Consider the following 16,116-nt stretch of genomic DNA (forward strand, 5'->3'; position numbering starts at 1 on the left):
AAATAGGAAACAGACACTTCCTCTGCCTGCCTGTCACACCTCTGCTCCCGTGCTCCTCTGACAGGCCGAGCTAGAGGAGGCAGCAGACAGGGAACACAGCATCCCAGTTCAGACATCCACTGTGCCCCTCACTGCTCTTCTGGGAGAAACTCCAGGCTGGAGGTGGCCCACGCTCTCCGTCTGCATCTCTTCATGAAAAAGACTGTGTGCTTGTTTGTGGCTGCTTCCAGCTCTGCTGCAGTATATATACAGCTGGAGTTTGTTTATAAGACGTGCTAGTCGACAGCGTGGAATGTCTTCACAGTGAAGGAGACTAGCATACTGTATTTGTTCAGGAAAGACGAAATGCAGTGGAGACAGAATGAGGTTTGCACTAAGAACATCTTGCAGTTATCTCTGGAACTTGTTATTAAGGGAGCACCCTCCATCATCACGTACAACTGATGAGAATTCAGATGCAAGATCTCATCTTACAGAAAGATTTCTTCAACCATTTCATGTTAACATCATACCGCCTCAGATTTTTGTCTTTGAAGATTTATTATTTGAACTAACGCTCAAATTTTGCCTGTAAACATTCTTACTTAATAAGCACCCGACCACCTGAGAAGTAACATGTGAACGGAATTTCTGGATTCAATATGTTTGATAAAGGAAAGGCGCTTCACGGCTTTATGGGTTGCGTTCAAATTCAAAAAAGGATTTAAATAAATGACATTTAAGTTATAATTTGTTCATACTTGAGAACGGGACAGCCCCACGGGACAAAACAAGCAATCCTCACACTCAGCACTCAAGAGTGGCCTTCATCAGTGCCATGTAGTGTAGTCTGGGTCCATATGATGTCAAAATAAAGTTCATAGAAGACGCAAACGTCCAGCTAGAATACATCTATACTGTATAAAGAGCATGTTTATACATGGACCCTGGTGCTGTATTCTAGAGACATTTCCACATCCTCATGGACATGTTCACGAACCTCTCTCGACAGCTGCTCTGACAGACCTTGACCCTCCTCTTCTCAAATCCAGATGTTTCCGTGGGGTTCACCAGAGGTCAGGTTCAGTGGACACAGATAGGAAGATACAGTACAAACTATACCGAGCATGCACACACACACACGCACACACACACAGACACAGACTCTGTCACAAGTCAGCAGGTGCTGAGTCACTCAGGCATGTTTGAGGACGACTAATTGTCAGTAATCCCGCATGTTGAAACTCTGTTAAACACTGGACCACTGGCTGGTCCTCCTCCACACAGCCAGTGAGTGGGTGACCAGAATTTCACAAAGCATGTGACCTCAGACAGCGGCGGTTCATGTGATGACTCACCTTTTCAGCATGATGGATGTGTGTACCGCTGCTAACCTGCTGAAAACTCTGACTCAGTATTCACATGTTGCTCCGAGCTGGAGACGCTCCGAATGTTCACAGCTGAAAGGGATTGTTTCTTGACGTCAGGGGAAGAGTGAACTTAATAAAGTTATTCTGTGTTGCAGTTAGCCAAAGTTGGGATTGATTATATTATTCCATGGATTTCAAAAATAACACAATAGCTACTCACAAGTTATGTTGATGTTTGGACTCATTTGACTCGTTTTAGGATACAGTTATTGGCTTTTTCGTCTTTTTTCCCGTAACTGACCTTTCAGTCACACCGTTGTAAACTAAATTACTTAAACGATACCACAATTTCCACCATGAAGTTAGATGATGTCCTGGGTTTGAACTTCCTTTAATGTCTGTTAAGGGGGAAAAGCTCCGAACTCTTCCTACAGGTCTCAGCTGAGGCTGTTAAAATCACTGTTATTCTCGTTTCTTGAGGGAATTGAACTCTTGTTTCTGGGGTTTCCAGGCAGCGAGCCAATGTCACTGAAATAGAGAGACCATGAGGTATTTAATTTTCCAAGATAAGAGATGCGGCCTGTGTTTGGGTGTGGTGAATGTCTGTAATATGAGAGAAATATAATACCATCATAAATATTTGACATATTGTTCAGTTCCTCTTCGGAATCCACACCATGAAAGTTAGATACAAAATTAGAGTTAATCAGTCACTGAACAACTCCATCTTCCTCAGCCCCCCTCTTTTTCACAATTATGCAATGTGTGGAGTTCGGCTCAGATGACGGATAAAGTCAAACTTTAAACCTGCATAACAGTCTTTTTCCCACAGTTTTTTGCAACGAGCTGTAAACACAAAACTGACATATTATCACTTGCTAATGTACAGCGAGTTCTTTGGAGTTCCTTTTTTTCCAACCTAGATAAACTGTTGAGCTTCATTTGATTTGAGCGTTGAGTTGGTTTATATCTTTTATATAGTAGTTATTGCTCACTACCACAAATAACACTGCTGGTCTAAATGGTTACGATAAAGTGGATCTATAGGTAACCTGGGTTATGAAGTTAGATTAACTGTGGGTCAGAGGTTGCATACAGGTGCGCACATTCTGCCGTCTATTTGTTTTTAGAGATCACAACTTTTTCTTGTGAAGTGCGAACATTTCAATTCAGTTTATTTTGTATAGCCCAAAATCACAAATGTGCCTCAGCTTTACAATCCGTACACATAGACATCCCTGTCCCAGGACCTCACATTGGATCAGAAAAAAACCTTTCACAGGGAAAAAAGGGAAGAAACCTTCAGGAGAGCAAGAGAGGAGGATCCCTCTCCCCGGATGGACAGATGAATAGATTTGTTGTTAAGTTATAAATGAAACACCCGGGACTATAACACATCACACATCATCAGCCGCGTCCAGAATTACAACTTCAACATTTCCAAGCGCAATAAAGCTCTATTCCTTGTTTCGTGTTCTGTGTTCTGTATTGAACAAAATAATGATGAATCACTAAAGTCACAATCTGGACAGGCTGCGTGGATTCTTCCTTGTTAGGGTTCTCGTGACGACTTTGTCGTAGAGGAACCTATTGTTTTTCGAGGAATTCTTATTATTCTTTTTCTCTGGGCCTTTATCTGGGCCTAACCCTAACCCTAACCCTACAAAATGGACATGAAATACGCTCATGGAGATATGGCTACCAGCTATACTTTAAAACAGTGAAAATAAATGTGTAATAACCCATGTTGTTGGCATTTGTGCAACATTTGTGCAACAACTGAGGGCGCCTGGCCTCTGCACACATACATGTACTGTAGCACTTTGCTGCATCTGTGGTTTGGCATTCATATTGACACGTTTTCTCTCTCCATTTCCTTTCCCTACATTAACATAAGATCCTGTGTCACCAACATGATTGGAAAAAGCTTGTATTTCTTCAACGGCATGTTGGAGTTTAGCAATTGTTAGATCCATGACTACTTTTCACTGCTGTTGGACATGACTGACTATTCAAGCTAATCAGTTCCTCAAAGCACACGAAGGACAAATATAACGGTGACCACAAGACCATTAAAGGGAAAACATGGCTGTAGCGCTATCAGAGTCCATGTAATTACATGCAGCCATAAGTCACCCAGGGATGCATACTCTCCAGTCCTGCGGGATCTGGGAGCTCTGGCTTCTTCCAACGAGGGAAGACAATTCTCATCTCAAGGTTTACGGCTGGAATCGAACTGTCACAGGCTAATTGTATCAGCCATCGCTAGCGAGCTAATTAAAGCTACATTTCATGAATCAACGAGTTGACTGAAAACGCTGTGCCCGACTGACCTTTTAGTGCTTCCAAATGATTTGTTTAAAAAAAAAAAAAACATATATATAATAGATGGCTACACACACATACCGTACTAACAAACTGAGGCAAAAACTCATGGATTTAAACATGTTTACAAAATGAATACCGTGATGACCATGTTTGCATCTGTGTTGCCTGTTGCACATTTTCTAGGCTCTGGGAAGGTTTTACAATAATAATGTATATTACAAAGTATTAATTGGCCTTGTTTGTAGTAGAGATGCAGCGATATTGATACTGATATCAGATATGGATATTGTGCCCAAAATAAAGCATTTTCCCATAGACTACCATTGGGAAAAGACGTCAGATCATAATTTTTTATGAGGTGAATCAACGTTCCAATACGAAGACTTGGATAAATCATTAGGTCCTAAAAGACTTAACATTCATGAATGATCTCTATAGGCCTGACAGGAGGTTACACTAGCAGCACTGGTACCTCATACTAACTAAAATTAGAACGACAAACTTATCTCAAAACAATCTAAAGTGTGACTGAAGAAGTTCCCTCAATATGTCCACTGCAAATACAAAACCAATGTAATGCCAACAATTATAAATTAAGGGAGTATGATGTGTGAATCAAAGCTCTGTGCCATAATGTATCTCTTTGCTGATGTATGTGCAATGTGCATGAGGCCAAAAGGTCAACAAAGTCAATGAGAAGACAATTAACTTCTATGTGTAAAAACTAAGGCGTGTGCAGTACAGTTTCTGACTTCTTGAAATCTGCAGGTTCAGCCAACATAGCGATCTATGGGGGAAATGCTTTTTAGGGCACAGGAGCTGCTTCTCCTGTTGGGAAGGAAACATTTTCTTCACTTATGTCCATGATGGCTGCATTGCCTCCTCCTTCTCTTCCTCTATTCTGTTAAATTCATATCTAGCCTCCAGAGAATGGGCTGATTTGCAGTTACACTAACCTCTTCTAGATGCTTCAGTGATTTGGCATGGACCCCGATAACCCAACTGTAGCTGATATGGAATTTCATTTGGTTTTCCTTAGTCTCCAAACAGCATCCCCACAATGTGTTACAGTGGCCTCAGCCTGTTGTTTTCCTGCTAATCAGAAGCAGATGTGTGCCGTTTGCCTCCACGCTCTCCTGTGTTGTTGTGAGCACATAGAGCTGACGCTGGAGCTCAGTCTCAGAGGCACTTTGTTGTTCTTTGTGTGGCAGCAGTGGTAGCACAGCCAGCTCCGCTATGATGTCATTGGTTGCTGGTTGTGAAATAGTTGAGGAAATGAGAACCTCATTGAACCCGAGCTGAGCTCTGCACATTTCTTCTACAACTCTTGTGCGATCGTCCGTGGTTTTCTTTGATCTTTAGTTATCTGTTCATCTCCAGCAATTATTTCAATGACAGAGAAATTAATCTTTGTCTGCTGATCGAACATGTTGTTTCAATTCACCTCCACCGTGCTATGATTCAATGCAAAAAAGTATCAAACACGCATTTCTACTTTGTAGTTAAATATTTAACATTTATTCCAACACTGACATAATAAGGACATCTTTTTCATACAATTCAGTATATTAATATATATATATATATATATATATATATATATATATATATATATATATATATATTTATATATATATATATATAATAATCAGTATAATATGATATATAAATACCATCTAATGATAATAAATAATAATAATATAAATCACACATGTGTGTGTGTATATATATATATATATATATATATATATATATATATATATATATATATTAAGATGCCCTATGAACCTTATAGGGTTAAAGTGTGCCTGTTTTTATCCACCTCCTCATTGTGTTTCTTCACCTCAATCCTCTATCTGTCGACGTTCACTTTGTCCAATATGGCAGCTTGAGGAGTTATCATGTGTGTCCTGGTGTTCTCATGTTTTCTTAATTCTTCCAACAAGTGCTTCATGTCCCTTACTCCAGTAACTGTCCATGCTGGATCTGTCCTCGTTGATTTTACCAGGTCGGATCTGACATGACTTTGGCCCAAAGCTGAACCTATTTTAGGACGCGGATTGGCTAAATTGTATATCACTCATTTATATCTTTAATCAGTAAAATTAGACCCGCCTCTTCTGGGCCAAAACGATTCGGCCCCAGCGCAGCTGAGACACGCAGACAGGTGGAGAGGAGGTGCAGGAAAAGCAGACATTTTATTTTTTTATTTTACAAATATTACTGGGTATATTCCATATCTCCAAAACACAAATATTGACAACTTTTATAATTTATAAATATAATTAATATTATTATTATAATTCTTTAAAAAAAAAAATGTTGTGGCTCAAGGTGGGTGGGGCCAGGCCCCGTGGCCCTCTATTGGCCAGCCGCCACTGTTACTGACACAAACTCGCTTTGTCTGTTTTGACAGAGAACAGCCTCTTTGGGTCAGCTCCCTGTTGAGGACCTTAAAGACCCCCTGCCTGCTCACTGGAGATGCTACATGTCTCCACAAGGGCGGCGATACTACGTCAACACCACAAGCAACGGTAAGAGACAATGGAATGCAACAGTTTAGGACACTCTTCTCCCTAAAACAACAACCTTAACTTTTTACATTCTGCTTATGTAAGGGTTAAGTTAAGGTTAACAAGATGCATGTTATAATGAACACGTTTTCACTGTATATGATGCATACATCCACATTTTATATACATACATATATATATATATATATGTGTGTGTGTATATATATGTAAAAATTCAGTTCTCACATTGTATGGCAAGCTTTTTTAACATTTTTAACATTCTTATTATTATTAAGATATCTAGAATGTTATTCTGGCTAGTCAAAACCAAATCCAGATTTGACATGTCAAAGGTTTTTTTCCTTTGCATCAGATATTACAGATATTACTCAGTGTTGTTTGTAGTGTTCATTGGGCATCTTTGTACTTTCCTTCACTACTGCTTTCTGGTAGGACTGTGATTCACTGAGTGGCCACATGCAAAAAGATGAAGTGAAAACAGGTTTCTTTGAGGTGACTCATGACATTTTCCCTCCCATTCATTTTCCTCTTTTAGTCTGTCACTTTATGTCAAACCATCTCCTGCCTTGCTCCCCTATTACACTGTGGATTGAAAATAAGGCAATATCATTCATGAAGAATGTTCTGTTGAGGAGCTTGTACTCATCATAAGAATGATATGTGAGCCATTTCATCTGTCAGGAATGGAGGAAACATACCAGTGATGGTACCAGTGAGAGACAGAGGGCGCAGAAGAACTGACACACACACACACACACACACACACACACACAGTGGCATAGAGACAGCTTAATACCACAGACCCAGCAGCAAAGCGTGTACTATCCCTGAGTGAACTCACTACAGAACCTGACTGATGATACTAATATCTTGTTGTGCCTTTGACTTCAGAACGGTTAGAAAGTGCAGGTTTCTCAGTGGCTGTGGCTCAGGTCGTCAATCAGATGATTGTGGGTGACTGTGGTCCAGTGGTGACCATAGGATCGGTGGTTTGATCCCCGGCTTCACCATCATGTCGATGTGTCCATGGGCAAGACACTTAGCCCTAAATATCTACCGTAGCTGTGCCTACGGTGTGTGAATGTTAGTTACTGCTGATGGGTAGGTGGAACCTTAGCTCCTCCCATCAGTGTATGAATGTGTGTGAATGTTAGTTACTGCTGATGGGTAGGTGGAACCTTAGCTCCTCCCATCAGTGTATGAATGTGTGTGAATGTTAGTTACTGCTGATGGGTAGGTGGAACCTTAGCTCCTCCCATCAGTGTATGAATGTGTATGAATGTTAGTTACTGCTGTTGGGCAGGTGGAACCTTAGCTCCTCCCATCAGTGTATGAATGTGTGTGAATGTTAGTTACTGCTGATGGTGTTGGGCAGGTGGAACCTTAGCTCCCATCAGTGTGTGAATGTGTGTGACTAGAATGACCGCTGTACACATGACATCTATTGCATCTGTCCATCCGGGGAGAGGGATCCTCCTCTGTTGCTCTCCTGAAGGTTTCTTCCCTTTTTTCCCTGGGAAAGGTTATTTTTGGGGAGTTTTTCCTGATCCGATGTGAGGTCAAAGGTCAGGGATGTCTTATGTGTACAGATTGTAAAGCCCTCTGAGGCAAATTTGTGATTTTGGGCTTTACAAAATAAACTGAATTGAATTGAAATGTATAAATGCAGGTTTACCATCTGCTATTCTGAGATGGTGTAAGGCAAAAAAAAAACAAGGCGCTTCAAAGTGCTTCACATAAAACCATGAAAAGCATCAAAACATAATGCAAAAGAAAACAAGATTTAAAACCGATTAAGAACCTTCATTAAAACATAAATAAGTGTCAAAAAGCAAGAAGAAATAGAATAAAAGTTGCAGTGCAGTTAAGGAAATAAAATGCAGTAGTGAGATGCAGAAATTGATTGATATCCTTGAATCTTGTTCAATTAAAGGCAACAACAAATAGAAAAGTCTTCAATCTGGATTTAAAGGAGTTGGGGGTCTCTGAGGTTTTCTGAGGGTCTCAGCAGACCTGCAGCTTTCAGGGACCTTGTTCCAGAAATGTGGAGCAGAAGACCTGACCGCTGCTTCTCCATGTTTAGTTCTGACTCTTGGACCAGGAAGTAGACCAGTCCCAGATGGCCTGAGGGGTCGGGATGGTTCATAAGGAAACAAATGTATTTAGGCCCTAAACCATTCAATGCTTCATAAACCAGCAGCTTTCTGATTTACTTTTTACAGAGACCTGTGAACACACCGTTACAGTAGTCAGGTTTGATATTGGCCTATCATTTTTCATTATTTTGGGGATTTTTGAATAAGTGTGTTGGTAGAATATCCAAGCAGCAGGAGGATGTTTTCAGGTGTTGTATAATATCTTCTAGGCTTCTTTGGTTGACTGAATAAAATTGTGTCATGATATTTGAATGGGTGTTATTTAAAGATGGGGACAACACAGACCCTGTGGTGTGGCTGCTCGTCTATTTTTCTGAGAAGGCAAATTGGAGGCAAATTGATTGCATGCCCAGGTAGATTGGAGCGTAGCAGTTACTGACTCCGGAGGGTTTGTTAGCCTGTCAACGGTGCTTGTGTATTGTTATTGTTTTTGGTTATGATGTCAGAGAAGATCCAAATTATAATTGTGAAGTCTCTCTTTATAGATACCGCAGTGATAATAGACGTCATGTGAGAACTTTTTGGTATTTCTGGTATTCTTAAGGCCTGGTCACACATTGAAATGTGTGGAGATAGAAGCTCGGAGACCATGTGGCCTCTCGCTAGGTGGTCAGCTCACTGCCAACAGGCTAGCCAGAAGACACAATGGCTGCTTCCTGTTTTACCTGTGTTGTGCTGTTTATTCCAACCTGGCATTTTGTTCTCAGGTTTCTACATATCATTAATTAAATAAAGCTTTTATTCAAGAGCTTTTTCAGTTCATTCAAAAGATGTATTGTACTATCGACTCAAGTCTCAACACTTTCTCGAGCTATCCCCCACTTGAGCAGTTCATAATTAGTCGGCAGGGTTTAAAAGCAGATGATGTAACACAGCTAATGAGCTACAAGAGCTTCCTCCATTTTGGACTCTCCATTTCTCTGTTCCCTAAAAAGTTAGTGTTGTCCAGGTGGGTTGTTATTGGTCAACAAAGTAAATATGCATGTCAAAGTTAACCAAAATTGAACTCAATGCAAATTTCTTTTGAAGATTTACTTTGTCCCTGCAATCTAATCTGTTACTTCCATGATGCTAAATGTGACAAAAAAGTTGGAAACAAACCAGACTCTTTGGGCTCTTTGGACCATTTTGAAGGTGTTGATACTCAAAGCGTCTGGCTCCTCCCCCTTAGTCTCTATGTTATTCCGGTGGGGGTTCAACAGATCTGTTTAGTCTTCATGTGACAGGGTCGGGAGGCTCATCTATAGCAGTAAAACTAATCATATTCCAGAGGGACATAGTCAGAAATAACAAGAGAAGTATGCTGGAACAAAAGAGTAAAGGAGTATACTTTCTGCGAGTAAAAAAACACATCAATATCTCGGCTCATGAAGATGGTTTCTGTGGAGTAGTGAAACGGTTCTCTGAGGGAACACAAAACCTCCAGGACTTATTGTTTTTTGCTACAACATGACTAAATGAGACTAACAGCTAACAGTGCCGATCTGTCCTCAAGAGGAGTGGCCTTGGAAACGGCTGTATGCCCTGGTGTATATTTGGATAGCTTTTCTCCCATCAACCTTGACCAATTGTCTTCAACGTTTTCTACTTCTAAACCGTCTACCTGTCTCTTAGACCCCATCCCAACGAGGCTGCTTAAAGAGGTGTTGCCTTTAATTGGCACCTCTCTCTTGGATATTGTTAATTCAATTCAATTCAGTTTATTTTGTATAGCCCAATATCACAAATTACAAATTTGCCTCAGAGGGCTTTACAATCTGTACACATACGACATCCCTGTCCCAGGACCTCACATCGAATCAGGAAAATGTGTCTTTGCTAACAGGCCATGTACCACATTCCTTCAAAGTAGCTGTAATTAAACCTCTCCTGAAAAAGCCCACTCTTAATCCAGAGGTGTTGGCTAACTACAGACCGATCTCTAACCTTCCCTTCCTCTCTAAGATCCTTGAGAAAGTAGTCGCAAATCAGTTGTGTGACTTTCTACATCAGAATAGTTTATTTGAGGAGTTTCAGTCAGGATTTAGAAAACACCACAGCACAGAGACAGCACTGGTGAAAATTACAAATGACCTCCTAATTGCATCAGATAAAGGACTCATCTCTGTACTGGTATTATTAGACCTTAGTGCTGCGTTCGACACCATTGATCATGACATCCTATTACAGAGACTGGATCAGTCGATTGGCATTTCAGGTACCGCACTAAGTTGGTTTAAATCCTATTTATCAGATCGATCTCAATTTGTGTTTGTAAATGATGAAGCCTCAATGACCACCAACGTTAATCACAGAGTTCCACAAGGTTCTGTGCTTAGACCAATTTTATTTACCTTTATATATGCTTCCTTTGGACAACATTATCAGGAAACACTCCATAAACTTTCATTGCTATGCAGATGATACTCAATTATATCTATCGATCAAACCAGAGGAGACCAACCAGCTTGCTAAAATTCAAGAATGTCTTAAAGACATAAAAACATGGATGACCTGCAACTTCCTGATGTTAAACTCAGACAAAACTGAAGTTATTTTACTGGGCCCTGAACACCTCAGAGATCAATTATCTGGTGATGTGGTTTCTGTAGATGGCATTGCCCTGGCATCCAACACCACTGTAAAGAATCTCAGCGTTGTCTTTGATCACATTACTCCTGTATTAGCTGCTCTGCACTGGCTCCCTTTAAAATCAAGAATCACATTTAAAATATTTTCTCCTCACCTACAAAGCCTTGATTGGTGATGCACCATCATATCTTAAGGAGCTTGTAGTACCATATTGCTGCGCTCACTAAATGCAGGGCTACTTGTGGTTCCTAGAGTCCAAAAAATTAGGATGGGAGCCAGAGCCTTCAGTTATCAAGCTCCTCTTTTATGGAACCAGCTTCCACTTTCAGACACAGTCACCTCATTCAAGAATAGACTTAAGACTTTCCTCTTTAATAGTGCTTATAGTTAGGGCTGAATCAGGTTTGCCCTGGTCCAGCCCCTTGATATGCTTCTATAGGCTTATAGGCTGCTGGGGGATGTTTTAGGATACACTGAGCACCTATCTCCTCTTCTCTCTCTCTTTATGGATGAATTTACATCTCTCCATTGCACCTTACTAACTCTGCTTCCTCCCTGGAGTCTTTGTGACTTTACATCTCAATTTAATAATTTAGTAATTTGTGATATTGGACTATACAAAATACACTGAATTGAAATTGAATTGAATTAACACACTCTGTCCATTCACCTCCCCAGCAACCGTCTCCAAACAATCCCGTCTGATGACAGTTTTGCTCCATCTACTGATATTTATAGCATATCCGCTATTTTTGCTGAAGCCTTCTGTTGTTGTAAAGTTCAGCAAGATTAGAAACGGTCCTGCCTGTGTGTTTATGACTCTGCATCGCTATAGTAACAGGCGTGTACGTGGGTGAGGGCTGCATGTCCTTGCACCCGGGCGTGTTTTTTTGGTTTTCCTACCAGTGTTGCTGGGTGTAGTGGTACAGGGTTCTGTGGTCTCCACTCATCCCAGTCTGACTATCGGGCTGCTTTATAAGCACACAAGTCCAAATACTCAACAGACCCAGCACACATACTGTACACGTACAGCACGCATACCATCCTTTCAGTTTCCAGGTATTTTTGAAAGAAGTCTGACTTTGAAAATAAATCCTCATTTTGTTTGTAATTGAAATGAAATCCATATTCTGTTTAATGGCATGATATTCACATATATGTCCTGTAAATAACTTTTTGACACACAATCTGTATATTTACAAGAGACATTAATATTGAAGTCCTCTGGTTTGAGTTATTTTTCATCGAGCTAATCAAATCTTTTCAATTGAACAATACAGTCACCCTTCTATCACAGCTAAAGCACAGACACACGTCCAAAACATCCACAGGAGGCTACAAGCGTACACTGTTCCACAAGCTTCTGTTTCTGTAAATCTGTTCATGAAAAACATGTTCCTGAGGTTTACTATACAAATTTGATTGAAACTTTGAAACAATCCTTAATTTGTTAGCATTAAAGAAACTATTTTTTATTTTTTTTAACCAGCATGGAAGTGCCCATACTGTCACATTGGTGACCTTTAACCCACACTGGTCTGTATCTTGTGGGAAACTATTTTAATTAATGCTGCTAAAATAGAAAAAAACTTTTACATTATTGCATCACGTTGTTACGCTGCATGGCTGGATTGTTAGTCAATTGCATCACCCATTTAAATTAGCAAATGTGTTTTTTCTTTCTGGAGCAGGACCCAGAGGGTTCAGTTTTCCTGCAAGTGTCAAGATCAGTTCAGTTAAGATTCTAAATGGTGGTCCTTACTCTTAAATGGCACTGATGACAACATGTATGGTAAGCCAGTGTCAGGCAGAGGTTTCACTAACTAAAACCATGCTAATAACAATAATGGTTTATTTCATGCTGAAGTGAGAGGGATGGACTTTGGGAACAAAAAAGGTAGTTGAGGGAGGAAAGGATGAGAGTTGTGTGATAAAAGTAAGGGGGTGTAGGGGAAAGGTTGAAGGTCGTGGGATAAAGGGATGACGGTATGAGGGGTAAGGGATGAAAGGATGTAGGGTAAGGACTAAAGGGATGAAAGTATGTAGGATAAGGAATGTAGGGGATGTAGTGATGAGGGTTGTGGGATGAAGGGATGTATAGTGAAGGAAGGTTTGAGAAAGAGCCTTTTTACAAGGTAGGCAGTTTAAGGTTTTGCTCGTCTGTCGCATGTCCAGTTGAAGAGTCAGAGGAAGTCAATGGGTCAGCTTCAATACTTTGTGTGAAAGAAATGAGATACGTTTGGAGTGTGTTCCTTGTTCCTGAACTAAGGAACTGTCAACCTTAATTTGTTGCCATTGACTACGTTAACATGCACCAAATAATCATATATTCCAAAAAAGACAATATTCCCAATATGCTGTCTACATGGCTAACGAAAATGAAGATTCCAGTGTTCCGGTTTACATGCAGCCGTTCATTTTACGATTAGCGCCCCCATGCTGCATCCTCATCACCGAGGCAAAGATCTGTAGAACCTTTTGAAAGGCCTATTTTGAAACCTGAATAATTACAACACATGTCTTATAATTAAGAAATGCTCCATCCGGAATAAGGCCTAATTCAGAATATCCAAACGGAATAGGATTTCATGGGCCATGTCAAATTCGGATTATTGTCATATTATGAATAATAGTGGAATATGGGTGTGCAGCATGAAAACATAGTCATTAAGTCTCAATGCCACTGTTGGCTCAGCTGCCATTATAATGTGTACAGCAGTCTGCCATCAGAGGCTTGTCATCGTCTTGCTCGAGTGCAGATGCTGCAATAGCTACGGTGTACCTTCTGCTACGAGAGGAGATCCTCAAGACAGTCTTTCCTATTTGGGATGATACAGAGTTTGAATGAGAATGCTGTTTTGACTGATCATAATCAGAGACACGAGGTAGCTAATGGTGTCATATGGTCATGAATAAAATATAGCTGTCAAAGCTATAACTAGGCCACTCTGTGAATCTCCCTGTTTGGAATCGGGCATGTCTTGCATCACTTGTGGTGTGGCTGGTGGGCAGTGAGCTGATGCCAGGGTTTTTGTTTTTCGACCTGCTGTTAACTGTTTTCATTCATACATCCACTTATACACACACATCTGCTACAATGCAGCTACTGTCTGCAGTTATCGGCCGCTGAAGTGCTGCTACACTCTGCTGACTGAATCACAGATGCATGCAGAATGAAATGTGACTGATTTTGGTGAATGAGAGAAGCATGAACTGATGTATTTGACGTTCCATAAAAAAACTGAATTGATATCATGAATTCACATCATTCAGATCCATGTCAGGCCTGAAAAGGGCGGATGAGCTATTCCATAAAGGCTAAAGTGGCTAATTGGGCGGAGTAAATGGCAACTTTCTCGAATTCAGCTCGTCTTTGACGAGAATCCCTCCTGCTGCTGCTGCATATGTATCACTGTATCTGGAGCTATGACTCTGGCAGGTGCCAAGTCGGATCTCTTACCTTTATGAAGGCCTGTTTGAAATGATCAGCAATCTGCATTCCAGGAGCCAGTTGCCTACAAACCCAACCTGTCCCGCTCAGGTGTAAACATTTGGGATTCCACACCTTATACCTACAGTCACATGAACATAACATACAAAAGGATGTTCCAAAAGACATGTTCAATTTCAATCTGGCAAACTGGATATTATCCTTGTGTTAAATGTAATATAAATGTTCTTAAACGGGAGTTTCACTGCTACCCCTTTGGCAATGCAGACAGTCATAATAACAGACAATTTCCCTGAGATAAGTAGATTATGCTGTATTTTTTGCATTAATATCCCATATTTCTCACAGTATTGATTTGTTTGACAAGCTAACGGAGAGAAATTGAGGCATTTAGGGCCAGTGAGTAAAGGCAGCGTACATCAAATGTGAAGGCCCTGCCGCTCTCCATACGCCTGCTGCCAGTTATACCCTCCATGCGTGTCATTTGAGCTGATGGGCTTGGCTCAGTTTTCTCCTCTGCTAAGCAGCGCCAAATAGAGCAGAGCCGGTCAAAAAGACCCAAATGAAATAGGAGCCCTTTACATGTCTGTGCCTCTTCTTTCTTTGCAGGCAGTAAAATGCTCATTAAGGTCGGTGCTGTGGTATAGTGCGCCCCTTGTTTGCCATGTTTTGTGTGTCCCTGTTCTGCAGCATCTTTACCAGCAGAAGTCAACTGGGGACAGACAATGGAGAAGTATCAGTGCCACGATAGTGCTCAGTTGAACTTCACAAGCCTACAAAATGAAGCATCTTTCCTTCTATTTGGTGAAAAGCTTGTACCTGTTGGGTTTAGTTGACCTGACTCTAAACACAGCTAGTATTTAAGTAGATTGTTGTTGCTCATGATGTGATAAAAGTATTATTACTTTTTCACAAAATACAAATCTGAGCACATGTGACAACCACCACAGGTGACTGTCTTCGGCCGAGACACCTGTCAATCAACATATCCCAAAATACATTTATGAAGGATACAGTGCAGTACATTTTCAAAATTCTAATTTTTGATCCATCTGTTAATTCAATGTTACTAAATGCGAAATATGTCATAAATATAGAAATGATCTACTTTTCTTGTAAAATGTCAACATATTTTTGATGACTCATCTTGAAGTTCTCATCTTGAGTTCTTGTTGAATATTTTGGATATTTGAACCAGTCATGATGGTGACCAGCAGTTTTTTCAATTGTATGTAATGGGATTGCATATGTTTCTATGTTTTGCTGTCACTTGTTTTCTTGAGATGTTATTAATTCATTTTAGGAATTACATTTTAAAAAATGGCATTACTTAATACCTATGTTTATTTATTCATTTGTTAATCTGTAAGGGACACGTCCAGAGAAACCTGGACAGTAACAGAAGCAGTGTCCAATGTACTCATCACCTGTACATAAGATCCTTTCCAGCAACAGTCCTTTGATGGGCATTGATAGTTTAAGAAATCATTAAAGTCACATTTACAGTTTCAAATCCTAAAATCAGTGCAAATAACAACGATAAACATAACCAGGCCATCCATGACAACACACAAACACAATTTCAAACAGACAAATGAAACAAACAAAACACTTATAGCAACAAATAGCACACCGCTTTCATGATTATAGTTTTAACCAGAACTTGACTGTTGTAGAAATGTTGAATGTTAGCCAGTTGAGGAATTAGGTAGCCAGAGATCGATAAC

The 16,116-nt window shown here is 40.3% G+C and overlaps 1 protein-coding gene across 3 annotated transcripts in view; it reads left to right on the forward strand.

Annotated features, from left to right (window-relative positions):
• Positions 1–16,116, forward strand: part of gas7b (growth arrest-specific 7b) — a 62,822-nt gene that overhangs the window by 18,882 nt on the left and 27,824 nt on the right. For all 3 annotated transcript variants that reach the window (XM_034558854.1, XM_034558855.1, XM_034558856.1), the window contains exon 2: positions 6,094–6,211. In XM_034558854.1, the coding sequence (XP_034414745.1) occupies positions 6,094–6,211 (118 nt within the window). The remainder of the gene's footprint in view (positions 1–6,093; positions 6,212–16,116) is intronic.

This window comes from Cyclopterus lumpus, chromosome 19 (genome assembly GCF_009769545.1).
Source record: "Cyclopterus lumpus isolate fCycLum1 chromosome 19, fCycLum1.pri, whole genome shotgun sequence".
Lineage (NCBI taxonomy): Eukaryota > Metazoa > Chordata > Actinopteri > Perciformes > Cyclopteridae > Cyclopterus > Cyclopterus lumpus.